Source organism: Lepidothrix coronata, unplaced genomic scaffold (genome assembly GCF_001604755.1).
Source record: "Lepidothrix coronata isolate B3197 unplaced genomic scaffold, Lepidothrix_coronata-1.0 Scaffold246, whole genome shotgun sequence".
Lineage (NCBI taxonomy): Eukaryota > Metazoa > Chordata > Aves > Passeriformes > Pipridae > Lepidothrix > Lepidothrix coronata.
In genome coordinates, this window is record NW_016690426.1 from 288,579 (window position 1) to 316,523 (window position 27,945).

The 27,945-nt window shown below is 41.1% G+C and overlaps 1 protein-coding gene across 3 annotated transcripts; it reads right to left on the reverse strand.

The window, feature by feature from the left end:
• Positions 1–666: 666 nt before the first annotated feature.
• EDEM3 (ER degradation enhancing alpha-mannosidase like protein 3) lies at positions 667–27,890 on the reverse strand. Of its 3 annotated transcripts, none has more exons than XM_017834954.1 (20): positions 27,697–27,890; positions 25,932–25,977; positions 22,190–22,290; positions 19,669–19,708; positions 19,091–19,203; positions 18,318–18,471; positions 17,681–17,815; positions 16,466–16,571; positions 15,823–15,920; positions 14,433–14,558; positions 13,679–13,762; positions 12,414–12,497; positions 11,906–12,030; positions 11,246–11,411; positions 8,895–9,049; positions 7,958–8,111; positions 7,274–7,468; positions 6,359–6,524; positions 5,729–5,914; positions 667–4,205 (listed from the first exon to the last, which is right to left on the reverse strand). In XM_017834954.1, exons 1-20 carry the CDS (start codon positions 27,855–27,857, stop codon positions 3,796–3,798), a joined length of 2,805 nt encoding a protein of 934 aa, XP_017690443.1. In that variant the 5' UTR covers positions 27,858–27,890; the 3' UTR covers positions 667–3,795. The 3 variants fall into 3 exon arrangements, with proteins under 3 accessions (XP_017690443.1, XP_017690445.1, XP_017690446.1); XM_017834956.1 differs by lacking the exon at positions 27,697–27,890 and adding an exon at positions 27,316–27,339; XM_017834957.1 differs by lacking the exons at positions 22,190–22,290; positions 25,932–25,977; positions 27,697–27,890 and adding an exon at positions 22,084–22,145.
• Between the last annotated feature and the right edge of the window lie 55 nt (positions 27,891–27,945).

The following is a 27,945-nucleotide window of genomic DNA, read 5'->3' on the forward strand; positions in this document are numbered from 1 at the left end:
CCCTTGTTTCAAACAGCACCTTGGGATCATGGCTGGCAAGGTGGCAGAGATGGACATGGAGAGATAAAAGCAGCAAGGCTGGCAATGATTTTACTTAATATCATCAACGCTGCTCAGCAATAACCAGTTCTTGAATTTAGGGCTCCTGCATCTTAATCCTGATTTTCTTAATCTTAATTTAATTATCCTAATTAATTTTCTTAATCCTAACTTCCACGGAGGAAGAGCTCATAGGAGCAGAGGTGTTGGAGGACAGCCGATAACAGAGCAAGGACGATGGAGTAGCTTCTGCCAAGACTTACCTGGGTTTTTTTTCAATTCTAATGAAAACAGGAGCAGTAAAATGAACTTTTTGTGGATGTGTATTCTGGATTGAAAAAATAAAATAATAATGCCCAAGTCACAGAGATGTTGAAACAGTACAATTAGCTCAGGTTGCCGAGAGCTTTTCCTGTCTACTTTCAATTTTAGGCTGAAAAGGTAACAGAGAATAACTAACTCTGGATTTGGGCAACCTCCCAGAGAAAAACTGGAGGCTTCTCCAGGGTGGCAGCCACAGGACCTGCTCCGTGCCCTCATCAAGGCTGCCAGTGAAGCCGTGGGAGTTCCCGTGTGACTCCCAAAAGAACCCCAGCAAGTCAGAAAGGAGCACCAGTTCAGCACAGCTTGACCAGAATATTTACATTTTATTAAATCTTTACAATCAGCAGTTATAATCAAGTACACAATTATGTACACGGGTTATATACATTTTAGCCCAGACTTTTACATCACAGTACATAGTTGCCCTTAGAAATATTGTATACACATATCACCAGAGAGTAAAACCCAACAATAGTGTTACAGCACCTGTTATTAGACATCTTTCATAAGAAAATATACGGCTGTAAATTGGGCTGGCTAAAAAAACGAAACTGAAATCTTATAAAATCTGAACATACAATATTTCATTCACAGAATGGTTTGTTTTCTATGTTCTGACTGATGCCTGTTGCATAAGATGTCCTGTTTTCAACCTCTCAACACGCCCTTACTGGTGCCTGTTCAGGTACACTGGCAGGAGGAGGAGAACCAAAGCTGGGCTCATTCTGAAACTTCATCAAGAAACAATAAATGTAAACAATTAAGATTCCTTTAAGATCAAATAAGAAATTAATTGGCTGATCTGAATTACATGGCATGGAATAAGTGCTAGTTCCAGCTGTGATTCCTGAATTCTTCAGTGTTCAATCCCATACAAATAAATGTACAATGCTATACACAAGGAAGGGCAGTTACTGATTAATGTACGAGCAACATTCCTTACGAAGGGAGCAGCCTTCCAAGAATTTGGGAAGAACACTCGCTCCTTTCTCCAAAAGGGTTTGGGTTTTTTTTGATAAATACATTCTTTTTGCTTTTTAAGATGACAGCAACAGAAAACTGACTTATTTCCAGGCTGATATGAACAGGTTAAACTAAAGCCTATGTCCTCGTAAGGAAATACAAAGTGAAAATAACCTGAATAAAACTCTTCCCCAATTTAATCCTCTTTCCCAAAAGGTCAACCTTCCCTGATTCAGTTCTGTAAACAAAGCTATGGCTCTCATGATGGTTTCAAAGGGAAAGCAGAACTAACTGAAACAAGAAAAACACCAACCCAAAAGGAAGGAGGCAACAGTTATCTGAGGTAGGCCACCACCAAAACGCTGCGTCAAATCCACCCGGAGTTCTGGGATCACTGGAAATCCCTTACAAGGTAACATCTGCTGCTTTAGCAATAGGTGCAGAGAAAGCAGTTAAATAAAAAGGAGCTGGTGATGGCAAAGGAAGTTAATGTTTTCATAAAATTTGACATCTACACCTAAATCTGCAAGTAAAAAAAGAAAAGCTTGAGCTGCTGTATTGACACAGTAACGACCAGAGGCCTCTGAGATATAAAAATAACTATTGTCACCAAAAGAGCTACAAGAATGAAGATGATGTCCATGTCAAAGAGCATGGGAACAGAAATGCTCCTTTGTGGCACTGAGCACTGACAGATCAAAGGAATTATCCGAGGGAAAACGTTTGATCTGCACCCTGATGGGTTTGGTCCTGGTCAGGTCCCTTCAAGCCCGGGCACTTCCAGGGCTCCAGGGAACCAAGGACACTTACAAGGCTCCCATGGTCAAATGCTTCACATGAAGAAACTCGTGTAACTAAAAGCATAAATAAAAACATTCCCAACTGAAAACCCCAGCTGCTTTAAGCCCTGCTCTCCAGTCCAAACCTCCAGTTATTTGTGCAAAGGAATTAGAACTACATTTAAAATTTCAAAGGACACTTTTTCACTCATCTTCCTCAGCTCCCTCCTACCCTAGAGACGTGAAGTTATGGATGATCCCTGGATGGACTGCCATGCTCTCAGAAGGTGCCTGTGCATTGTGAGACTCTTGAAAGCAAGTGTGGCTTGGATACATGGATACAACATTGCCTGGGATTGCTCTGCTCACTGTACAGGAGTATAAATACATACAGTATGGCTGTGCTAATTAACAGTTGCATATTCAGCACATATAATTTCACCAGCTAAATCAAAGGTGCACTTCAGAGTGGGGCTTTCTTTTTTGTTTATTCCATCGTAACCACAAATGTAACCCTTCATTTTTAGCCTGGTGCAGCATATAGGCAGTGTTCATTTAATCTTTAATATAAAACAATTCCTTAAACCACAATTCACTAAAAGCAGTTTATATAAATCAAGTTAATTCGTTTTTGGCAGTTTCTTTGGACACAGTCAAAATGTCTCTGCGTTGTTTAAACTTCCCCATTTTTATTTAAATAGTTTTTCACAATGGGGATAACAAATTAGGACTCACACTTACCTGTAACAAACTCCAGAGCCCAGAGTAACATCCCTGGGCTCTGAACTATCGACCCAACAGCCCAAACTGTTGCACTTCCCTACTGGCATTGGCCTCCCTGCCTTAAATATCACACATACAGAAGTTGCATATAAAAAGAACGACAACAAAGTCAAGCTGTTAGAAGTCAAACTTGTAGAAAAAGGAAGGATTTGTTACAGCTGATGAGGCTCTGTGTCCTCTCCATCTCAATTCCGTATCTCAGGGCAGACTGGAGTCTTTCAACCCGGGAGGCCAAAGGAAATACCTGGGACTCAACACCTGCCTTGTGCACTTTACCTGAGCCTCGAGCATGACCTTCCCTCACCTTTTCCTGGTGGGCCCCACGGCTGGCTCAGTGTCCCTGGTGGAACCTGCTCACACAGTGCCTTTGGTTTGGATGGAGCAGGAGGGAAAACTCCCACGGCATCGTGGAATGGGGTGATGAGCAACACTGCTGGGTCTGATATGTCAGGACAAAACCAAACTGCTCCCAGCTGTGCCTTAAAGACACGACAACTGGGAACAATTTCCCCTGCTGCTGTTGCCCAGGATTCCAGCTGGGGAGGGGTCCAGCAGGACACCGGGGGAGCTCCCAGTGCCGCCGGTTTGTCACCCCCCATGCTCAGCTTCTGCTTCCAGGGCCCAGGGGAGCGTGTCCTCCCGGAGCCTGGAACGCAGGAATCGGGCTCCTTCCCTGCCTGGGCTCCAGCCCCAGCCGTGGGGCCACACAAAGGCTTGGATTGCACGTTCCCATTTTGAACCAGGAGGAATTAAAAGATACAAAGCACGTGCGGGGTCTCTGTGGTGTTCCCCAGGGGACACCTGGCTGCTCATCACAATACTGAATATGTTTGCTTGGATATCAGGGCCTCACTCCTACCCAAAGAGGTCTCCATTTGTTTATTAACAAATAAGTTACTATTACAAGTCATAGCTCATCCTTTTCCATCATTTCAAATGCTTCTATATCTTCATTCCAGTCTGCTAATATGGATTCCATAGGTGTGACTTTATTATCCCAGTTAACTTTGGAATTTGACTCTGTCTCAGTCTGTTGTTCCTGAGGCTGGTTATCCCCTGATGTACATGCTGGCTCTGGAGCACCGGCCTCCTCGGTCCCAGGGACGTAGGAATCCTGATGTGAAATGGGAACACTGGCACTGTCTGCGTTGGCAGGAGATAAAGAACCGGGGTCAGCAACATCTGAGCTCTCTCCTCCTTCCTCGGGCTCCTCACTGGCTGCACCAACATCCTGAGATCCTGAAGCAGCTTCCTCTGCATTCTGTTTATGTGAATCGTTTTCAGTTAATTTCTGGTCCATATTCTCCATTTCCAAGTCTTTGAGAGGGAAGAAAAAAAAAAAAAAAAAAAAAGAGTTAAAACAACTGTAGAAATGCAGCATTTTATTATGTATTTCAAAAAAGCAAGGTCACTTCCCTTGGCCTTATTTCTTCAAGAAAGTGCAGACTCTCCAGTGATATGAAAATTTAATGTTACTAAGGACCATATTTTTACAAAGAGAGGGGAGGGAAGACTTTTAAACACATTTTAAATGATGGCAAACAATGCAGTGAGGCTTGTTTTGGTTCCTCAAATGTCAGAAGTGAAATGTCAGTGCTAGTTACCCTCCTTCAGTCTTAGCAAATACCCACTGCGTGCACTGAACTGTAACACTGGATTTTAAAGCACTCCCAGATCCACCAGGATCCCACATCTGAGCAAGGGACAGCTGGACAGTTTTATAAGTTTACCGAACTGCGATTTTAAGAGAGTCAAGGGCTGAGCCTCCCCCATCACACCCCCACTCAAACTACCAGCACGTATCCCCAGTCCCAGTCTAGCTCTCCAACAGCTGCCCAGTTTGACCATGATGCAGATTTCTCTGGAGTTTGATCATTATGGCCAGAATACAGGACACTGATACTTCAGGGCCTGTAGGGAATTTAACTGCACATGCCAGTTTTGACATGGGATACTTACTGCTATCAAAAATGTAGTTTGGAATCATTTTACCTTTAAAGATTGTTGCTGGGATTCCAAAGGGAAGCACAGGGTGGGGGGGGAAGAAGCAGATATGGATTACAAATTCTCAAAGGCAGAGCTATCTTGTTTTGAGCATTTTGTTAGAGCACTTAAGCACAGTTACAAACAGAAGGGATTTGTAAGCTAGGAAGAAACAACACTAGATTGGAGCATATCACCTTTGCAAGGGTGCACAAGATAAATGCTGTCACTGATTTTCTAGAGAAACTTTTCTTACCTACTCTGCTTGGACACAGCAGTCCTATGAGGAAGGCTTACAAGAGGAAAATCTGGAATTTTCTGCCCTATTCAAACATTTCAACTGGGAATGTATTAGCTTGCAATTTTTTTGTATTACACAAGAAAACCCAGGAAACATCTGAGGTCAGCAGCCTCATGTCTCATGATAACCACTTCTCCTTAGACAGGCAAAATAGTTCTAACACTTGTCTCTCTCCTTTTGGGTACCAGGAATGTCACTGGGGAGTTTGGTAAGGGAGAGGCATTGTCAATGTAGGGCACTGGAAACACTTAGACTGTTCCTGATGCTACTTCAAAGCACATGATGACAAAAAGGGCTCAAAAGGAATCCAAAAGGCTGTATTTTTCTCATTAGTCAAAGTGACATTTAACTTAGGAACAGCATTTCTGGATGTTAACTTGTAGGGGGAAAGGGCAAGGATACATCTCAGATAAGGGCTTTCCTAATAGGGAACTCATTCCAATGTCACACAAAACCATGGCACCTTTGGGCAGCAGCACAAATTATTACTGTACATTTTGCACTGTGCCACAGCACAGATGGAAGCTGCATTTACAGAAATGCCCTCCAGCCTTACCTCTGTCTTTTGCTTTATCAGACAGGAGCACCTCCACAGCCTCGTACTCCCGGATTGCATCCAGGATAATGTTTCCTTCCTTGTTGAAGAGGAAGAGCATGGGAATTGTGATATCATCTGTATTCTTTCCATCCCCAGCCATTTGGAAGAGAGGAGCTGTGTCACTGCTGCTGCCCTCATTGTCATCTAGGCAGGGCACACAAAGGGAAAGGCAAACTTCCTGTTAGATCAAACTGCAGCTCTGAGCTTTGGCACACTGGGAGCTGCTTTCCCTGCCCAGAGAGTCCCAGGCACAACATTCACTGGGAAAAGCAAAACCCCAACTTGGGTACTTGTTTTCCTTCTCGATTTTCATTTGTATCCCCATTTTTCCTCAGCAGTTAGTACTGACAGCACTCTGTGATCCTTAAAATAGCGACTTTTAATCTGCAGAGACAGTGACAATCCCCCATCCCAGTTTGTTTTGCTGCACTTTCTGCACAGAGCCAAACCCAAAACGTCTCTTCATCCTCTGAAAGCACAGCTTCTGTGCTGGCATCTCAGCCTAACAGCTTGTCAGCTTTCCTGCATCTTCAAATCTGTACAATTAGGTTAAACTCACACAAATGAAGAACTTAGAATTTTATTTACCAATAACAATGCCTCCTATGGCTCCAGCTTTCTGAATGTTTCGTGCTTTTTCAGCAAACATACATTGGCCTCTCTGCATCAGAGCAATTTTCTCTTTCACTGCCTCAGGATTAGTGATCTCTGAGCATCCATTATATGGCTTAATGGTTGCAACAAATCCTCTTGTCTGTTTGGAAAAAACAAAAATAAAGAGAGAATTAAAGCAGGAGGTTCAAGCTTGTAAAAGATTCCTAACATATTTTTGTTTCTTCACTTAATCTAATGCATTTAGTGTTGTCTTCTGTCAGTGCAGGCAATCTGTACCCTGAAACTGGAGTTCTGAGAACCAAAGAATGCCTGGCTGAAAAGCCAGTTCTCATATTCAGAGTATTTTGTCTACACTGGTGAACTGTTGTCTCTGGAAGTTTTTCTTCTGTGAACTGCTAGTCTGGAAAACTCCTCTTTGGGGCTGCAAATTGCCCAACTGAAGCCATGGGGGTTTCCTACTGCTTCCAAAAGGGAACACTGCTTCTGTGGTATTTTCTTCTTCCTTTTAGAAAAGCTTGCATAAGAACAGCTCTAAAAGGGCTTCTGCAACTCATGGCTGACATGGGAGGAAAACCTTCCTTAAATCAACATCTCCTTAGCCATGCCATGCTGCAGGTTGGATAAATTTGTTTCAAAAATCATCCTGTGTATGTATTTTAAATCCTAAACCATGGCTGATGACTCAGGAGCAGAGCACAGTGATAAGCCACTCATCTAAACGACTGTCATTGCTGTCATTCTGTCACTGCTGGGCCCTGTCATTTTAACAACTGTAATTAATTGATCCCCCTCCACCTGGCAGCCCTGAAATACTGCCAGGACAGTAAAATTAAGGCTTTTGCAATAAGGAAAGGAAGAAAAAGCGAGGGACAGATCTCACACACACACCCCTGCTTTGTGTTTGGATAAGTCCATCCCAAATTGTGCTGGCCCAGCAGTCAAGACCACCCTGCCAAAGAAGGGATGGGAAACAATCTGAACAGCACGAGGAGGGAGCTGCTGCTCCTTCTGCTGCTGACTGGAGAGTTCAATCATCTCCTGCATGAACCGTAAGCCATCCTCAGCATCCAGGGAACTTGCTGCCTGCAGAGGAAAGAACCAATAATCACTTTTATCTTAAATGTTTGAGAAACTTGGGGGAAAAGAAATGCAAGTTATGTTTGCTACAAAGATTTTCAAATACAGAGTGGATGCTCGTTGCCACTCATTCATCGTTTCAAATCAGGTTTTTTAGGACCTGAACTGCCCAGAAGACTGAAAATATACAAATACACAGACCTCCTAAGGAAGTGGAAGTATCTCACACTGAAAGCAGTGTTTTCAGATAAGATGTTGTGAGCTACATCACTTTAACATGAACACCCTCCATCTCATTTAATGCAAGATTAGTTAAAAGTCTTGCTGAGGTAAAATATTAACAAGCATCAGCCTGCTAAATATAGCTGCATTTCCAGCTCATGTGCCTCCTTCCAGAGTCTGGCTGTCCCTCCTCAAGCTCCAAGTGTCAAATATCATTGCTAGTAGGATTTTGCTGAAATCTCTGGAAAAAGAATATACCCTGTCAGGCCTTACTTGCACTGCATGCTGCACTAATTGCACCCGTCCATCCTTCAGATGGATCAAACTGACTCCCATCTTCTTCAGTATCTCCAAGTGCTCAGGATTACTGGCCATGAAATCTCTGGCTCTCAACGGTGGTTTTGGTCCACTTCCCAAACTCTCTTCTCTGCCAAAAGATATTAGAGATCAAAGCTTTAAAAACTGGGTTATTCCTGAAACAGAACTCTCACATTATCCCCACCAGCACAAAGTGAGAATTCTTTGCAGTAACACTGAGTACAAGCTTCAGTAGAATGCAACTTCTCAATCAACATACCCTTTTGAAAAAAGTTGTCAATATTATCAGTAATTTTATAGTGCAAAACACCCCCCCAGCATTGATAACAAAACTGCCATAAGCTTGCTCTCATTTCTAATTAGTCTGCATTATTGTAAGACTGACTAAAACCAGCTTCCCTCACGCAGTTGCTACTCAGTGTTACTCATGAAGTATAAAAATAAAAGAGGTGGTTAGAAAGATAAACTTCCTCAGCTTTAACACTGTCCTAAATCCCTCAGAACAGGTGTAGTTATATATGGCAGCATGATTTGCTTACTGCAAAGAAGAGTTGCAGAACTGTTCAAGAGTCTACAGAAATTAATTTTAGAAAATCAGAGAGATGTGTACTTCCTGTAATACTCCAAGTGGGAATCTGTAGCCCAGGTATGTGGCTCATTGAGCTCCTTTTGCTCAGAAAGACTTGATAATTCCTGCTGGAAATGAACTGAGTCTTGCTGATGGTGCCACAGAAACCACGACTGATTTTTCCTGTAACTAGGAATCCACTCCCAGAGGGCTGCAAGCTCGAGCAGTACATCCAGTACACCTCATACTTCTCCTTCCATGCCTAACAGATCCTATTCCACTCACTCCTGTGCTAAAAACAAAGGCAGAAAACGTTCATCTTACGCTCTGGAAATACCCCTGGGACAGCTCTTATCCACCACGTTTTTCAGAGGTTCACGAATGCTCTGAGCAAACATCGGGTCATTCGGGAAAAGAATCTGGGTGTTGGGACAGGTCCAGTCAAAGTTGCTGTCGTCCAGCTCTGTGTACTCTGTGGTCTAAAATGAGAGATACACATTAATAAAACGCAGGTTACATTTTCATATCAAGCAAATGAACAGATAAACCTCACTACAGTGATCTGGGTGCTCGGGACACGCAGCAGCTGAGCGCAACAAAGGGGAATCAGGGACAGATAAATACGACACCGATTCTGATTTGTAATTTAATAAATTTATACACGGTTTCCAATTTGGTTTTTTTGCAGAAACAGCTAATCCTCTGCTGGCAGACACTACTTCTCAAGCCTGGCCATGACCCTGCACTTTTCTGTGCTGGACAACTAAAGGGAGTAGTTATGGTGTCATTTGCTATTGCCTTTCCACCAAGTGACCAGCTGCAGGCCTTGGGTCACTCCTGCTTTGTGTTACCAAAATTCTCACAGCTTTTCCTATGAACAAAAGATTCTCCTCCTCAGGAGCCACACAGGCTTGCAAGACTGAATCTATATATAATTCAAAGAATTTCTATTTTTAGGAAAGCTGACAGAGTTAACATTTGCACAAATTGCTGGTTTATAACACGTGAAACCATGTGGAAAGTGGCTGGTGGTTTGGAGCCATATTTAGCCTGTCCTTAGCTTTGCAACTAACTGGTTAGATAACCAGCAAGTTCATTTTCTCACCCGTAAAAATTAATGTAGTATTTATCTCTTTGAAAAAAAAACAAACCACCCCTCCTGTTTGCAATTAAAAATCAAGTATTTAAAGGCTCCCTAAAACCCAAGACCTAAAGGGCTACTAGTTCACAGGAATAGTAAGACATGACCTTTCCTGTTTATGAGAACAAATACAAACAGGATGTTGGGTTCATGCTACAAACTATCTCACATGCAGTTTGCCTTCATAGCAGTGTGTTTATGTTAAAAATAATTTACACATTCCATTCATTCACATAAAATCCCATAAGAGTAACACACCCAACATCACAGCCTTTTACCCATTTGATACCATTTTCAATGGATTTTTTGACTTGTATTATGCCCATTAACAAGTTTGACTTAAAGAGCTTAAGAAAACTGTATTTGAGCAATTTACCTTCTTTATTGGCCTTATATTAAATCTGTGGTTCTCAAGAGAATGACCTAAGTTAGGTAAGCCTTGACAGCTGTGGGAATCCTGCCTGTCTCAAAAGTATCTAATTCTTATATTGGGAACAAATGTCATATAAAATGCTCCTTCAGACCCTTCAGAAAACTTCTGGCATAGTGTAAAAAACAGCCTCCGTTTGCAAAACTCCAAGAAAAAAGGAAATAAAAAAATTCTCAGGGAAAGAACATTTCAGAGAGGGTGTGGGAGGGATCTCCACCATCAAGGAACATTAAAAAGCAACCCCATGACCCATTAAATACATTAAATATATTACCAATGTTAGAAATTAACATCAAGTAATTAAACATCTGTCACTGTCTAATGCTAGAGTGCATAAAACAGGGTGATTTCTCCTCAGCTGTAAAGATTTCTCCAGGACACAACATAAGCCTTTTCCTCTCAGCCAGGCACTACTGTAAAACTCTTAGTAAAGGTTAAAAAGAGAGGCACAAATAAGGGAATTTATGTCCTTGGTGTCTCAGACACTCCACTTCCTCATGCATTTCTTCTGCTTGCCACTAGTACTGCTGCCTTAAAGATAAATTATGTCACCTTATTGACCACAAAACCATAAAAGATGAGTATTTATGATGCTTCATGGCACAGTTGTATTGCTACAGGTTATTTTGGAAGGTTAAGTAATTTATAAACCCATAAGCAGCCTCACATTTACCCAATAGATGCCTATTATGTGGATTAAAACAATGAAATATGCCAAAAATTATAGCTGTACCTTTGAAGCTGTCTCACAAAACCTTTCAAAATATGCCAAGGGTTCATGCAGTAGAACAGACAACAAAAACTTGGGCATGTTACTGGAGATAGATGGAGATAAAAATGTTCTAGTGTGTTATTTTCTAATTGAGAGAGGTGGGGAATTATTTTCTTGTTAAATCTTGCTACTATTACAATTTCTCAAGGTTCAGCAGTGCGGAATCCAGTCATGGAAACATTATTCACACTCCTGTGACTGGCACTGTTAATATGATGAAATACTGCATATTAAATGTGTTGGAACTGGTGCACTGCTTCAAATTATGACTGAAAAATGAAGGAACTGATTCAAAGCACGACAAACTGATTTAGATTTGAGGTGTTACATACTGTGTTTTTTTTGGAGATGGTTTGGTTTGTAGTGGAGAGCCAAAGTGGCAACAGATGAGCTTCTGTAGTGAAGATATAATCTTCAATGTCGAAAATCATGTCTTCCTTGTCAGCAAACAGCAGGTACAGGTATTTAAACATCTCAGCCAGAAAGAACGAGTCCATTCTATGGGAAAAAAAAAGGGGATGTCCTTTGGGGAAATCTCCTTTGTTCTAAAATATCAGTAAAATAAATACTCCTATTGCTCCAACTCTGAAGACTTCATGACTGTTATTGCTGAGCATAATTCTATTAGAATTCCTTCCACTTGGAAGAAACTCTGTTTGGAGGGCAATGATTCAGCATGTTCAGTACAAAACAGAATTACAGAAAAAACAAATAAATCTCCTTACAAACGTACAGATTTGAAGTATATTTTGTTTGAAGGTAATTCACCTATTGCTCTGAGACAAATGAACCATTGTTAAACTATTCTTATGGAACAAACTATAAAACCATTGAAACGGTTTACAGACCAAGACAAATGGGTTATTTAAGACTTGACTATCAAACTGAGGACAGGCAGCTACTCAAAATTCAATTAATTCAATTATATAAACAGGGCAATTTGATTTTTTTCTGTATCTTTATAGGAAGAAAAGAATGGTGAAAACTTTCACCTGTCTTCGTGACTTCCCGTGCGGACATCCTTCATTGCAGCAAACCCACAAGGAACTCTGGCATACTTGTTCAAGTTTTCAATGAGGGTTTTTCCTACTTCTAGATAGTAAGGGTCTCCCGTAGCCTGTAAAAGAAAAACAAACAAAAAACAAAACTAAGCACAGAGGTGCACTTACTGTACAATCAGCACTTTCTTCTCTGTGAAGTACAAAGGACTTTTGCTCTTAGTCTCTAAGATCTCTTCAAAAGAGATCAGCAACACCTAAGTATCTCTTAAAAATGGTTCTTTGTCGCTTAGTTTTCTTTCTAATGCTAGAGATGTAAAACAGAACTCCTAGAACAGTTGTTGATAATCAGCAATTTCATCCGGGTTATCTACAGAACTGGCTCCAGGAGGTCAAATAAGATGGAGATGTGCTACTCAATTTTGGATTGAAATAAAAGAGCAACAAAATTCTAGGTGCTAGAAAATGTGACCAAAAGTCTGAGGATTGAACGTGATTGTACCTTATACAAGAAGTAAGTGCTTTCAGCAAATTCAGGCCTTAGAGGATGCTGAGCCCAGTGAACTCTGAAGTCTGTTGTGAATGCCTGAGGATGAGAAAGGACAGACAGAAAGAAATGCAAGAATGAAAAAACCAAACATGGGTTTATTCTGAATTTAACATTAACTGTACTACCAGCCAAGCTTTGATAAATACCATTTTTGCAAACATTCCCACCATCTGACATCCAGTGCATTAAAGTGTCATTGCAAACTGACAGATGGTTAAACAGCTGTCCCTAAATTAATGACACAGACTAGAAGTCAGGTATCTAAAAATCTCCTAGTCTGTGTATTCACTCTTTCCCAATGGAAAAGCCACTTCTGCCATACATTTACTACTTCATACAAAGGTTTAAACTATGTCTTTTCTAAAGGGGATGGTCTATTGGCTTAAATACAACTAAGTGACCTTTCGAAGGTTTCTTCATAAGTATAAAACACCAAAAAAGCAACCCAAAAAACCCACAAGGAGTCGAATCATACCATTTTAAAAGCACTCAAAAAAAAAAAAAAAAAGAATCATTCCAATGCTTAGAGAGCATTCTTTGGTCTCAATAACCACATTAGGTGAATGTGATGTTAATTAAAATGTTCTCTAGCAGAAATAAGCTTACTCCAGAGGAAAGTCAAAATTAAACTTGGAGTCAGAAGCCTTCTCATACATTCTGGGTCATCACAGCTTAAAGACACACATTTCAGCAGGTAAACAAGCTTTTCTGGGCAGAATTCACTTGCTCAAAGACTTGCAGCATCTGCAGTAAGTCTGTGTACTGACTTTCAAGGACATTATGCAAAATTTCAGAATGTTCTCTCAGAACAATTCAGTCTTTGGGTTCCCTCCTTGGTTTAATGCAGACGACTGTGATCTTTAGCATTAACACTATTATATTGCTAAGCAGCTACTACTAAATGTGATTATACAAGTTTTGCATAATGAAATGAGTCAAGGTCAATTTTGAAAGACTGAAATATAAACTCTAAGCAATTGTTAATAGCAGCAGCTTCCCATTTTTGTGTTAATTACAGCAGAACTGAAGGAAAAATATTTCATATCCAGAACACAGCTGTCACATATGCAGACCTGCAAATCACATCAGAATGCTGTGGAAATGAGCCTTTCATTTCAATACCACATATACCTACTGGTTGTATATGAGTACCATATATGTGACTGCTCAAACTGAGGTAAAAATCAGTCTACACAAGCAAAAAACCACCACCTTACCTCTGGAAGAAAGTTATGCTTTTTTATAACCTGATAAAGCATCTCATGAGTTTCAATTGCAGGTCTAATATCGCCCTTCAACACCTAAAATGAAATAATAAAGTTAACACTAATTCACCAAGCATAGCAATAATATTCGAAGTTAAGCACACTCACTGTGTTCATGTAAAGCTACAGATCAATTACATACTGTAATTATTACTCCCTTTCAGTGTAAGCCACAAATATTCCAAATCAGTGAACTCATTAAGATTATTGACTACGTAGAACAAAGATCTCTGTCATTTACAGAGACCTGGGGTGGAAATGTGATTTAGTTTGTTTTAAAGATATAAATGGCATACAAACTAGAAAATTTGTCACTAGACTACTAAAAAGGCAGATTGAGTGTTTTCATGAGGGGAAGGAAGCAAATTATATGGACATACTTTTCTTGATAGTCAAAATGGCCAGAAAAGCATCATAGCAATGAAGTGACAGGAATGAGTACAGAAATCATGGAATCACACAGTGGTTTGGGTTGGAAGGGACCTTAAAGCCCATCCAGTGCCTTCCCCTATCCATGGGCAGGGACACCTTCCCCTAGCCCAGGTTGTTCCAAGCCCCGTCCAACCTGGCCTTGGACACTTCCAGGGATCCTCACCCAGTATTTCTGAAAATCAAATTACTAAGCTTGACCTGAAGGTTATATATCCAGTCCAGTTAATAATTTACTTGTTATTAAAAACATCTGCTCCTGGGTTTTAAACCTTACCTGCAAACCAGGGAAGAAAGCCAGCAAAGAATCCATCCAGGTGCGAGCATTTAGCATGGGTTTATGAATATGGACATCAAGAAGAAGAGGTGGTTGGCTGATGTATCTCATTATGGCATCATAGTGCTGCCAAAGAGCAGAAAAAACGAGTTTGTGTTACCAATACCATTCCAAAATCAGACAGAGCTCACCAGATTGGCATTTTATTTCAGTGGAAGAACCAGGACTACGTTCCCAATCATTACTACATTTGGCAATGCCAGGAGGTTCTAGTTTTGCAAACTAAAAATAAGTAAATACTGAAAATCTCCACACGCAAAACTTATCACATTTTCCAAGTCATATACATACACAAAAGTATATTCAGCAGCCATGTGATAAACAAAGAACTATCACAGTTAAGACACATCTGTTTGGGCTAAATTTTTAAGCACACACTGAAAAAGGCTGAAACTGCTTTCTCTGAACAAGAGAATTCAAAAACAAATGCATCTCAGAAGGAAAAGGAGGTAAAAAATCCCAACAAAGCAGCTGGACTTGATGGCTCAGAAGTTTAAAACCCACTAGCTCATGTGCCACCTTGCTGAATTCCAATCCTGTACTCCCCAAGGAAAATGCCTTTTTGGTTTTCTGGAGGTGCAACCATGAGCACATGAGTCAAACTGAAAGGAAACACTTAACAGATGTCACTCAAGGAAATATAATGGGGGCTGCACGTTAGGAACATGAAATAATCACTGCACCTAAAGTGTTACAACAGGCCTTTAGCCACTGAATTACTCCAATTTTAATGTAAAATCATGCTGTATGATATAAAATCATTTTACCATCTAAAATGTTTTTAATGGATGTCACTATTTTCAAAAGAAATAATACTCTTATGAAGGAATAAAGATGCTGACAGCTGCATAGTAATCATATAAATTTAGTAATCCAAGTGTGGTTTTCAACTTCTAAGCATATTTAAATGTGTCCTGGGCCTGAGGATCTGCAGTGCAAAGCAAGATCCAGACTTTGATTTTCAGATCTTTTCTGCTGCTCCAGGACAGAAGCTGTACCCTGGCTTGTAACAAGAGGTCCTTACATTGTTTTACAGAAACATTTCCAGCATTACACTCTCCAAGGTGATCTTGAAATACAGCTTCTCCTGTACTGGAAGCATGGAGAAAGGTCTAGAAGATTCTGGGGTTAAAATAACTGCTCAGGAGACAGCTAATCACCCACGATTAGCAAAAACCCTCAGTAAAAAGAGCTGGCGCTAAACACAGCACAAGTCACAGAAATTCTGCTAAAGATCTCTTCACAGGCTGCTCAGGCCAACAGCTGACAACACAATTCCTCTTAAATCTGTCTTACAGAAGGCACAAACCTGAGCAAGGTGTTAACTTACCGTGTTAAACCTTTCCAGGAAACTGTCATCTCCCAGCAAGACATAGGCTTTTAATAAATATTCATAATAGGAATCTATTCCTGCTCCAACTCCACTGTCTAGAAACAGGAGGAAATGAAAAGGTGGGTTTACTTTAAGTAGATACATGGGTGTTTTCCATATTTTTCCATTTTGATTTCAAAGGCTTTTCCAGTAAAAGGAAAAGCCTTCTATCATTAGAATTAAGGTCCAGATGGATGCAGAGACATAACACTGTGTGGCAAAGCAAAAGGCTTTGCAATGCCAGTGCACATAAGAATAGGGAGGACATGCATTGAAGCCAGTTGTTTCACTTTCCTCAGAGGAAATCACTTCTACACTCCTATTTATATTTTTCCTATGTATTTGTAGCAAAATCTCTGAAAGTTTATCCCAAGGCATTCCCCTCTCAGTATTAAAGTGAATCAGGGAGCACTTTGCAATGAATAAAACTGGTTTCTCTACCAAAAAGCCCTTTCAGAGCAAAGCCAGGCTTTGGTGTAGCAGGTTTATGCAGCACTGAAATGATGTAATACTTTTCTATAGTCTAGATAAGGGTGTTGAGGCTGTGTCAGAAGTTTTTCCCTGCTCCAAACCCCTGATCCTGAGCCAGGACATCACCCACCTTTTCGGACCCAGTCTCCAGTGTGAATATTGATAGTGACACCCACTAAGTTGCTGCTGCGCTGCCTCTTCTCCCAGATAAAATCAAGAGCTTTCCGGGCATATTCCTGCAACAAAAGCCAAAAAAAAAAAAAAAAGGAAATTAGAGAGACACAGATAATAAAGACTGTTATTCTTTTGTCTACTGAAATTCAGATGCGAGGAAGGAATAAGATGTTTCATATCTAGCAATTATAAATTGCAGTATTACACACACTTTAATAGTACAATATTCAGCCCACATTTTATACAGTTATTCAGTGGCTGATCAGCAAGATTGGTGCTTGGCTCCACAAGTGTTTGCCAATACACAAGTCAAACACCCTTCTGCATGGGTTTCCTATTCTAAAATAATGATGAGATAGTGCAACCTAATTGAAGTATTTCAAGGAATGTAACATCCTTAGAAACAAAATCCCTGTGTTCTTTCAGGCACCTCAAGGTGGAGCAGCAGCCCCTGTTCACTAATATCCTAGTTATACACATTCTTTACATGCCCCAAATTAACTTGAATTTAACATCTACTCAACTAAGATGACTTCAAACAGCAAACACATGCACGGGATTTTCGGGGGCCCAGCTTTGCTTCCGCTGGGTTCCACGACAGGAAATGAAATACCAGGCACCTCATGAAAGATTGAAAAAAATTCTCATCTGGAAAAGAGTTTGCCTTTTTTTTTTTAATCAGATGGAGGCTGTATCAGATACCTGCAAGTATTTTCATTTACCTTTCTGATAAGGTGTGTTTCTGATAATACACCTTTAGGTAGGTCTTGCACATGTTCAGTGACTCTACACAACTGTGGGGTTTATTTATTTTAGTTTAAAGTGCATTTTAAGGACCAAGCACCTCACTTTTCCTCTTACTAGTCCAGATGTCTTTACCCCAGAAGCTATGGAAGCACTACCCTTATGCTGTTCTTCAGTACATTTATCTCATTTACTGTTGTATTACTGTAACTACTTTCAACCAAAATTATTTCCTGTGATTTAAAAAATGATTAAAACAATCAAACCTTAGAACAAAGCCCACAAACACAACAAATCTGCATACATACAATTTTTTTGTGCAGAACAGCTAAGACACACATCCATTTCATGAACTCAAAATTACAAAAATGTAATAGAACACTAATTAACACCTAATCCAAAAAATAAGATATCATGGAAAGCAAACCTCAAATATGGATGTTCCTGTGAATCTGCTTAAAGCTGCAAACTCAAGGATCAAGGTACCAGCACAAGCTGTACAGGTATCAGTTTCTGTTCCTGTTCGTGCTTCTGGATGTCTTACACCAAATTTTAAGTTAACCTAGAGAAAAGTACAGATTATCATCTTTGTATTTACTCTTGTAACTCTTAAGAATTTTCACTCTTGTGATTGTACAACAATCTACAGCTTCTTCTAAAGACAAGAGAAAAAAAACCATACAGCCCTCTTCAGTTTTGCTTTGCTTTTACCACCTACTGTCAACTCAAATGCACAGAATATTATCCAGAAGCACCCAAAACACTCAACCCTCCCAAATAAGGACCTGTTGCCTGGCTCAGGAAACATTGGAGTAACACAATACACCCTGAAAACCTAATTCTAGCAATTAGTATTTACCAGCAAATCAGGAACTCAGAACGTCACAAGTGCTCTTGGGAATCAATCTCTGTAAACATCTCGCTATTCCTGGCTCCAGAGAACACCTGTAATTTCTCAGCTTTTGATTTTCTGTCCACTTTACAAATACAAAAACGATTTGGAAACAAGAGATAAAACCAGAACAACAGAAGTAATGCTGCATGACAGAAAGCAGAGAACTTACCCTTGGGTAAGGGAGACCACTAGTGGTGTTGAAGGCAGGTAAAAGCTTGTAGCCCAGCTCCTTTGCCATGTGCAGGAGTTCACCGTTGTACCACTGCATATATTCACCTTTTTCTTTCAGCATAATTGCCACTGAATGCCCACCTAGGAGACCTCTGAACACAAGAAAAATTATCCCCACCTCAAAAGGGATGTTCATCTGAACGGCAGTGCAAAGATCTCTACCATTTAGATGTGCATAACTGTGCCATATTCACAGAGCCCTAGTTTTCAGATTGCTGATGCAATTCCCTTCATAATCAAGGTTAGCTGCAGTTATTTTGGAAGCCATTCTTACTGTTTATCAGTCCTGAACTGCAGAGGAATCACTGATTCAGCAATATTTGTCAGGAATAAAACTGCTCTAAAACTGCATATAATAACTAAAAATTACATGCTGTGATCCTGCACTGAGCACCAGAGGTCCCTTCCACTCTGAAATAATCTACTACCCTGAGTACTGAAATCTGCTAAATCAAGTGTTCAGAGTCATTTGTTAGCCTGTTTCCAATGAGAAAAAACACTGCTACCTCAGCAGGCACAGTTTTTTGAAATGAGAAAGCTGCTGCTGCAGGTCAGTTTGATCCAGTGCCACCACAGCGAGTCCTGCCTCGCATTTTAAACCCTCTCAGGCAAACTCCTTAAAATGATGTGGAGCAGCACAGGAACGCATCTCTGAAGGACATTTACCTAAAGCCCACCTTTTAAAGAGTTTTGAAAAGGAAAGTTACTCACCCAAGGACTCTTATGTTGGTTTCAAAGACAGACACAACGATGTCATTATCTAAATTAACATCCGTTATTACTTTTTTTACAGCCTCTTCAAACTCTTTGGTTTTATTTAACACCTGGAATACAAAGGGAGGCAGGTGTTAAGTTCCAACACAGCTAATACAGTCACAGGCTATTTAGGTACAGTATATTTAAGTGCACATAAAGTCATCCATGAAATATGTATATAAAATTTAAAACCATACATTAATCAGTGGTATTAAGGGGTGTCCCTCAATAACTCCGCATGTTGCTTTAGGCTATAAAATGAGAAGCAAACTCACATACTTCTTTGTTAAGTTAAAGCCCCAAAAAAGCAAGAGAAGAAAGTATCAATGACATTTGAAGGAACTGTTGTAGTTTTCATTTTACAACGAACTCCAAACACGGCCCTCACAGCACTTGAAAGTTCTTACAAGCGACAGTCACTTCAAACAGAGAGCCAGAGATCAATGAGCAAGAAAAGGAAATCTAAAAGTAAGTCTGAGCACCAGAAGACAACCTTTTTGTTTTATCAAAGTTTAGCAACAGATTAAACTTACCACAAGAGTGTCCAAGGTATCAATCAAGGTCAGTGAAAACCTACGAAAGGAAATTTAAAACAGATTTACTACAGACCTGTACGAGTAGAAATCAAGTCATTTTTAATAGTAACTGATACCATGGAAGAAACTAAAAATTCTCACAGACCACTGGGTGCCAAAAAATTAGTTGTACACAATATGTTTAATATGAAAACACTCTTCTAAGTTTCTTATCTTTGTTAATGACCAGGGTAGGAGCTCACTGAAAGAAGCTGTGATCACAAATACCTTCATTTACTGCAAAGCTTTCTAACTTCTTGTAAGCAAATTTCATTTTTATTCATAGTCTCAAATCAAATCTAGTAAGAAACTGAAGAAAGTGGTTTGAAGTCTTCTTCCAACTTCTGTTTTACTTCGTTTTTCAAAAACAGGAAGAATGTTGAGAGTCAAACTAAAAGAACGTTGAGATCCAAGCTAAATTTCTCCTACCAGCAACTGTTCCAAAAGTAACAAGTGGCAGGCTCAAAATAAAGAATTACTTTATTGTCTTTAAAATAAAGAACTACTTTAAAATAAAGAACTACTTTAAAATAAAGAACTACTTTAGCAGTGCCCAAGGCCAGGCTGGACAGGGCTTGGAGCAACCTGGTCCAGTGGAAGGTGTCCCTGCCCGTGGCAGGGAGTGGAGTGGGATGAACTTTTAAGGTCTCTTCCAACCCAAACCATTTAGGATTCTATAATTATTCCATAAAAAGAGAACATCAAGTCAGATCCACATGGTTTCAAACAGGAATATCACAATAAGATCCCTAGATTTTCTCCAGGGCTGTTCTAGTGCATCCCAAGCTGAGTGGGCCTTTCCCCTACCCCAGTAATTATATGTATAACTGTATCTCAAATATATCTCATTCCAACAATTGCTCTCTGCTAATGTTAAAAAACACACACCACACATACAATTTACAGAACAGGATGGTGTTAAAACTGAGAACTTTGGAATCAGTTAAAACTGCCAATTAAAGAGTAAGCACCAAGAATTTAAGCAGGGTGTCCAGTGTTTGAGACCCTGTAGGCAACGCATGACTATTAAAATCCTAATTAAGTGCTGCTACATTACAATTTTCTTTAATTTGTAAAGACATAAGGGCATTCTGTGAGTGCTGTTCTACAAGAAGCAGTGTCTCTGTTAGGCAGTGGCTAAGCACAACTGCCTAACAGAGACACAGCTTTTTGTATGGAAAAGGAGGGAAATTGTGCCTTTCAGAGCTCTAAAGCTGGTGTGCAAGTACCCTCCTGAGCTCTGCAGGGGGACAGAGCTGACCCAGCTGCCTCACCCTGGCACTTGTGACTGCAAGGGCTTGGAGAGAACATGACTCATGAGGCAGCTGGCAAGAAAAAGGATTAGATAAGAAATCTGGTCATTAATAACAGAACTAATTATAAGGTACAGAATAAAGCATGTATACAGGAAAATAATAAATAAATAGACTAGTCACTGCATCTAAGGGCCTGAAAGGGATTTTTACTCAAACGATAGCGTGTTATCATGTAAAAAAAGATCATCAGGACTAAAAATACATTTTCTTGACAATTCTTTTCCATCAGTCGTATCTCTCAATACCTCCAAAACAGCAGGTTTATATAGAAATTTCTAGACTAAGGAACTTTTGTACGTAACAAAAATAACCAAAACAACATGCTCAATATTACTGAGACAATTAGAAGTAGTATTTAAGACAAGGACTTCAGCTGTGATTAACCCTATTCTGCTTAGGGACACTGAGCAGTGATATCAATAAATAAAAGCAGCAGCTATTTGTAATTAAGGATTTCCTCCACAAACTGCACACACACAAAGGAATCAATTAGAACACACTGAGACTAAGTCAACTCTTTGATTGTTCCATTTAACATGGAGGAAAAGCTCTTACATCTAAATTTTTCTGGCCAAAGGATCAGTTCTTTCTATTCTAAGCTACCTTAAAAGACAGAACATGAAGTATGTTCATGTCTGAAATAATGTTTTATGCTTTGGCAAAGGCCTCAGGGTACCGCACACATGATAATCATTTGACTATTTGTTTTCAGAGAACTTTCAACTTAAAAGAAAGGCATTTTAAATAGCATTCACAAGGGCAGCATCATGGATAAGTTTATTTTTCAGCTGATCATTAACCCTTATGACCTCTAATATTAATAACATTAATGTCAGCTCACATTTGGAAGGCTTTCCTATGGAAAACACTTGGAAAATGGTTTAAAAAAGTGACTATAGAATCTGCTGAGTTGGAAGGGGCCCATTCGGATCATCAAGTCCAACTCCTGTCCCTGTGCTGGACACCCCAAGAAATTATCTTTGGATCTCATTCACTGGTCAATTCTCATGTCACATCATTTAACTTCACGGGAGGAAATAATCCAAGTATTTCTTACAAGTGCAAGTTTCTGGACATGCCAACTGAACAAACAAGTTTTATGGGCTGCAAGTTGTACTTAGATTAGATGTTCACAGGAGCCAGTAACCATTTCAAACACTAACTTTCCCAAGGCATCATCCACGTCCCCTCGACTCGGCTCCTGACCCCGGACTCGACCACGACACGTTAAAGGCATGAGTTCATCAGCGGGATACGCGTGTTCCTGTGGGGAACAAAACAAGGCAGGGAGTTACACTGCTCACAGCCAGCACAGCAACTCTGGTAAGGGATCCTATTTATGTTGTATCTCACAAAAACTGCAGGGCAGGTCACAGAGCCTTAGAGGTGGGAAGGGACCTCTGGAGCTGAACTTGTCCAACTCCTCCACTCAGGCCTGGCCACCCAGACCCTCTTGCCCAGGACTGTGTCCAAACAACTTCTGAGTATCTCCAAGGAAGGAGATTCCTTTGGGCACCCTGTGCCACCCCTGGTCCCCTTCACAGCGAAGAAGCGTTTCCTCCTCTGTTTCAGTTTGTGCCCACTTCCTCTGAGCACCACTGAGAAGAGCCTGGCTCTGTCATCTTGACAGACTCCTTCTTAAACCTGGAAGGTCCTAGAGCCTTCTCTTCCCCAGGTTGAACAGCCCCAGCTCTCTCAGCTTTTCCTTACAGGAAAGCTGCTCCAGCCTCTTCATCTTCCCGGCCCTGCAGTGGACTCTGCTCACTGTGCCCATGTCTCCCCCATCCTGGAAGCCCAAACTCCAGGTGTGGCCTCCCCAGTGTGAGCAGAGGGGCGGGATCACCTCCCTGACCTGCTGGCAACATTTTCCCCAGGCAGCCCAGGATTCCATGAGCTGCCTTTGCTGGCTCATGGTCAACCTGGTGTCCACCAGGACCCCCAAGTTCTTCTCTGCTGGGTGGCTGGAAATGATTAAACTGGGAACAGACCAACAAGACCTATTTTCTCTCTAAGCTCCCAGAGAAGTCTGGAACAACTAATGCCACATCCAGGAAAAAAACATAAGAGTAGTTAATTGTGTGCTTTCTGCAATGAGGCACATGTGACACTTCCTGGGACGTTACCACCTCAAAGATGAGTTTAAAAAAAAAACTAAAACTAATGCAGGCATTATCAAGTGGCTGGTATTTCATGGAGGATTTTGTGGGAATTAGACTTAAAAGGCACTTTGGAAACACTTCCCAATGAGCATAAAGTGGGCCAGGGTGACAACCAGTGACAGGTAAGAGAACACAGAAATTAAAACAATAAACCAGTAAATTACTACATAAGGCATAAAAAAAAATAACATTCACCAAAAAAAAGCTTGAAAAACCTGAGCCTTTTTCAAATAGAACTGACACTAATATAACAAATACAAAACTGACGTTAATAAAGATGAATCTTAAAGATATCTAATTCCAACAAACACCCACGAAATCGCCTCTCCATTAGAAGCTCAGTGCAAACGATCTGGGATGGAGCTTCTCTCTCCATTTCATCAGGGAACTGGCTGCTCTGCTGTGCTCTCCAGTTTGAATTTTAGCAGACAACTAACATGTGGCAGGATAAAAAACTCCAATTACTGCACTGAAACTGCAAATAAACACATTCAAAGTATTTCCAAATATATGGTACAAAAATAATCTATATTCAAACATGAAATAAAGGGAGAAAAAAGGAACATTTCTCTATAAATAAACAGCTCTTACAGCATCTCCTTTTGAAACTGATGGTTTGTTTCCCTGTATATCACCCTCCTGAATGTTTTGGTCTTTGCACAACTCTTTGTTCTCCTTAAGTTCAACTACAAAAACCAGAATCTAGATCATTTTAACACAGCTCAGATGTTTCTGAATATCCTGCAAAGTATTCAGCAAAACAGATAAAAGAAGTACACGACAAAAGCAAAGTCAAAACTTCTTAAATTATGGAGAGAGGAGTTATAAAAATTCTGGAGAAAATGGACTTTTAGTTTTGCAAAATCATAAGGAACTGGAAGCATTTTAAAAAATAAAAGTTCACTTATTCCCTGCATAGATCAGGAAAGGTTACTGGATCAAATGGTTTCCCAGCTTGTCCCTGGCCTCAAATAACTGACATTTTCACATGTTCTTTCGGACAGCCAAGAAGAAAAAAACATCCTGATTATTACAAATATTGTTGAAGGACTGGGAAAAAAAAAACAGCAGCTTTTTACGCAAGGTTTCTGTTAATAACTAAAGAAAAAAAAAAAAGGGAGTTTCCCTTGCAAGCAAACATGAATTTTCAGTCTTCTAAACACACATATCTGAAATCCATATTAACAGAAACAGAAAATCAAAACTTTTCAGCTGGCTCTTTCAAAAGCACCTGCAAAAGTACTTAATTCTCTTGCTGTCAAGAGTCAGGTCTGACACCCTAATCTTTTCTTCAGCTTTAAACAAACAAGTCACATTTCTCTGTTTGTTTTGTGCTCCAGTATACGTGGCAAGTCCACATCCTTTTGGCTCCAAAGTTTCCAGGATAGCTGAAGTTGTTCCTCTCTTTCAACCCGAATTTTCTTGCTTCAGATGTAGCAAGAACTGTATGAGCTGCCTGTTTATCACCCAGTGAACAGCAGGAGCACAGATCCTTGTAGTATTTTAAGCAATCTTGCCAAATGCACGACTTTTTCCTTGGGGAAACCCAAGCCAAGTGTTTTTCATGGAATCAGGTCCCAGGTAACCAGTTCCAAATTATCCTCAAAAAGCCTGATGTTTGGTTAAACTGCCAGAGGTGGCAAAAGTAGAGAGCTGACGATACAAAGAGAAACTACATCCCTTCTACCCATTCCAGGGCCCTGGACCTCTCACCTGCTGTATAAACTTGTAATTCCCAAGCTTTTCAGCTGGTATTACATATCAAAGTGTTAAACCACGACACAGAAACTGGGACATGTGGCAAGATGCTGCCAGGAGACAGCGGTTTGTGCTGCAGGAACTGGTGCAACCTGAGGGGTTTCTGCAACACCCACAAAGAATGTGCAAGATTGTCAGTGGAAGGTCAGTCAAAATGCATCTTTTATATTTATCTGAGTCACACCTGCAGTTTCTCCTCAGAAGTGTGTTATTTAGAGTATAATGGACTATTGCTTGAGGCAAGTCCACTCTCAGTAACTCTTTATTCTTTAGCAGATCTAAACCAAGCTGACTATATTTCAAGGTGGGTTAGAATGGCTCACAGATCTAGAACACAGGGACACCTGCACAGAAAATCACAAGTCATAGCAAAATAAACCATAGTGAGCGTGACTTATGGTCATATGACACTCACATCCTCAGCAGAGTCTGGAATGCCTGCATATGACACCACATCCCCTTTCTGGGGGTTGTAAAAGGGTCACCAAACTGCACCTGACACGTCTGACCGATCAAGAAACATTACACGGCATTTTTACCTACAAAGTAAGGGAGATCAGATAGTTCTCCACAATCTGATGGCTACAAACAGCTCTTCTTGAGCTTCCTTTTCCTACCAGTTTTAGGAGTCTGGAATTTCAAACCAAACACTTTACTGAAGATGAGAACTGTTGGAAACATAAGATAAAGTGTTTTGGGAAAGATCAGAGATCTTCCCAAGAGATCAGAGCAGAGATCAGGAGAGTTACCACAGGCAATTCTGAGTTACCCCTCCAAAAGCCACCATAACCCTCCTGACACTGCTCTTCCTGAAAGTAACATTTGTTCATGTCTTTTTAAAGCCTGTACAGGTGCTGTTATTTATTTTAGCTTTGTTTTCACCCCTCCCTCCCGGATACTTTTCTAGAATGTCATGTACTGTAGGCTGATTTCTCTCCCAGGTCAGCAACAACTCCTCTGACAAACATCAAACAAGTATTTTACTCACCATATAATTGCTATATGCATGATCAAACATTTCAAGCACTTGATTTCTAAAAAAGAAAAAAACACAAGTGTTAGTGGTCTGTCTCCCAACGGCCTTTAATGCACCATCTTAGATGAATCACACTTTAGTATCTGAATATCAGTAACAGGTCCTTTACAAACACACTCTACTCAAGTAAATGAGATACAGAATAGTGATTTTTCCTAATTTAACTATTTTTGGTCACTGTGGAAAGCCTCTTTCTTCACCTAACATGAAATTAAATATTTGGGGATTTCCTGGCAAGCAAATACTAAGGAAAACTCTTGTAGTTGCATTTATTTTACCAGTCTGAAAAGCAGTCAAGGTGAGAAATGCTACTATATATTAAAAAAAAAATCCAAAAAGCACATTGTTTTTTTGAGAGACAGCTTTACTTCCAGTCACTCCTAACTGTTTTACTCAGGAGCCCTGCAAGCAAAAGAGGATGCTAATTCTACCATCAACATAATTCACAATCTCTGCTGATAAGACTGAACATAAACGAGCCAAGACCACCACAGTTATACTGTAAATATCCAATTTAGTTCAAGGACTTGGAAATTTGAGAAGTAGCTTTAACTCATCGAGCGCATTAAGTCATCAAAAGAGCAGAGGATGGTGCTTTTTTCAGGTACTTCACAGGATCTGGGATCTGCAGCAGCAGACAAAGCCCCAGATGAACTAAGCACACAAAGCTGCTTAAAATTTACATTTACTGGGCATTTTCTGGGACTGACATGACCCTGTCATTAAATAAATACACAGATTACTTTATTTAGAAGTGATCCCAAATACAAACCATGGCAGGACATGACCTGCACATCCCTGAGGCATCAGATTATGTTTTAAGTGCAAGATATTAATGCAAAAACTTTAAAACCCATCAGGGAAAGGAATTAAAACTCCTTGTTGTAGCCACACGAGCAAAGAACACAAAAAGATTATACAAACAAAATGCCCTGAGAACACAAAGTGGGAAACTCCAGTAACTGTAAACACCGGAGTTAAATATCAACTTATATCTGATGTTTGGACTCGAGGGTCTTGGAGGCCTTTTCCAACTTGAGGGATTCCATGATTACTAGCCAGGAGAGGATCCAGAGTGCTTCTCCAGCAGATTTTTTGCATCACTATTCTGTACCACTGAGCAGAGGATGATGAAACTGCCCCAGTAACATAACAAGATCGAGATATGCTCGATTACAAACTTCTTTTACAGAAATCCCACTTAACGCAGGGAAATGTATTTCCAGCTTGCCATAACCTTTACCCCTCAGCCAAAAAGTACACCAAGGTTCTGACGTGTACATGCACAGTTTAGCTCACACACAGGAACTCGGCAGGAACATGGATAAACATTTACCTTTTTTACGACTCCCGCACTCTCACGGAGGCAGGGCCACAATTAAACCAACCGAGAGCGGAGCTGGAGTTACCTTTGATCGCTTTTACCCCTAATTCCACGGAACCGCCGGCTGAGCCCTCCTGGACGAGGTGCCAAGCGCTGTGAGCTGCGGGTTCCCGGAGCACACGGAGCGACCCCCGAGCAGCCACGGGGATGGGGCTGGCCCGGGAGCCCAGCGGGTCCGGCACACCGGCAGCAGCGCCGGCGGGGCCGGTGCCAGCGTGTCCCGGAGCTCGGCGACAGGGGACACGTTCCCGGGGCTCCGCGCCCGCCCCAGCCCCGGGGGTGGCTCAGCCCCGCTGCCCACCGTCCCTCCCCGTGTCCCGTCCCGCCGCTCACCCCAGCCGGCGCTTCTCCTCCCTGCTCATAGCCCCGGCGCCCGGGGCGGCCGCCAGCACGGAGGAGGCGGAGAGCAGGCCCAGGGCCAGGAGCCTCCAGGGCCGCCTGCAGCGGGCGGCGCGCTCCCCGGCGCGGCAGGGCGGCGGTGCGCTGGGGGCCATGGGGGCCGTGTGGCGGCGGTGCCGCTACTCCCGCTGCCGCTCCCGGTCCCGTTCCCGGCCCATGGCGCTGCCGCCGCTCCCGCGGGGC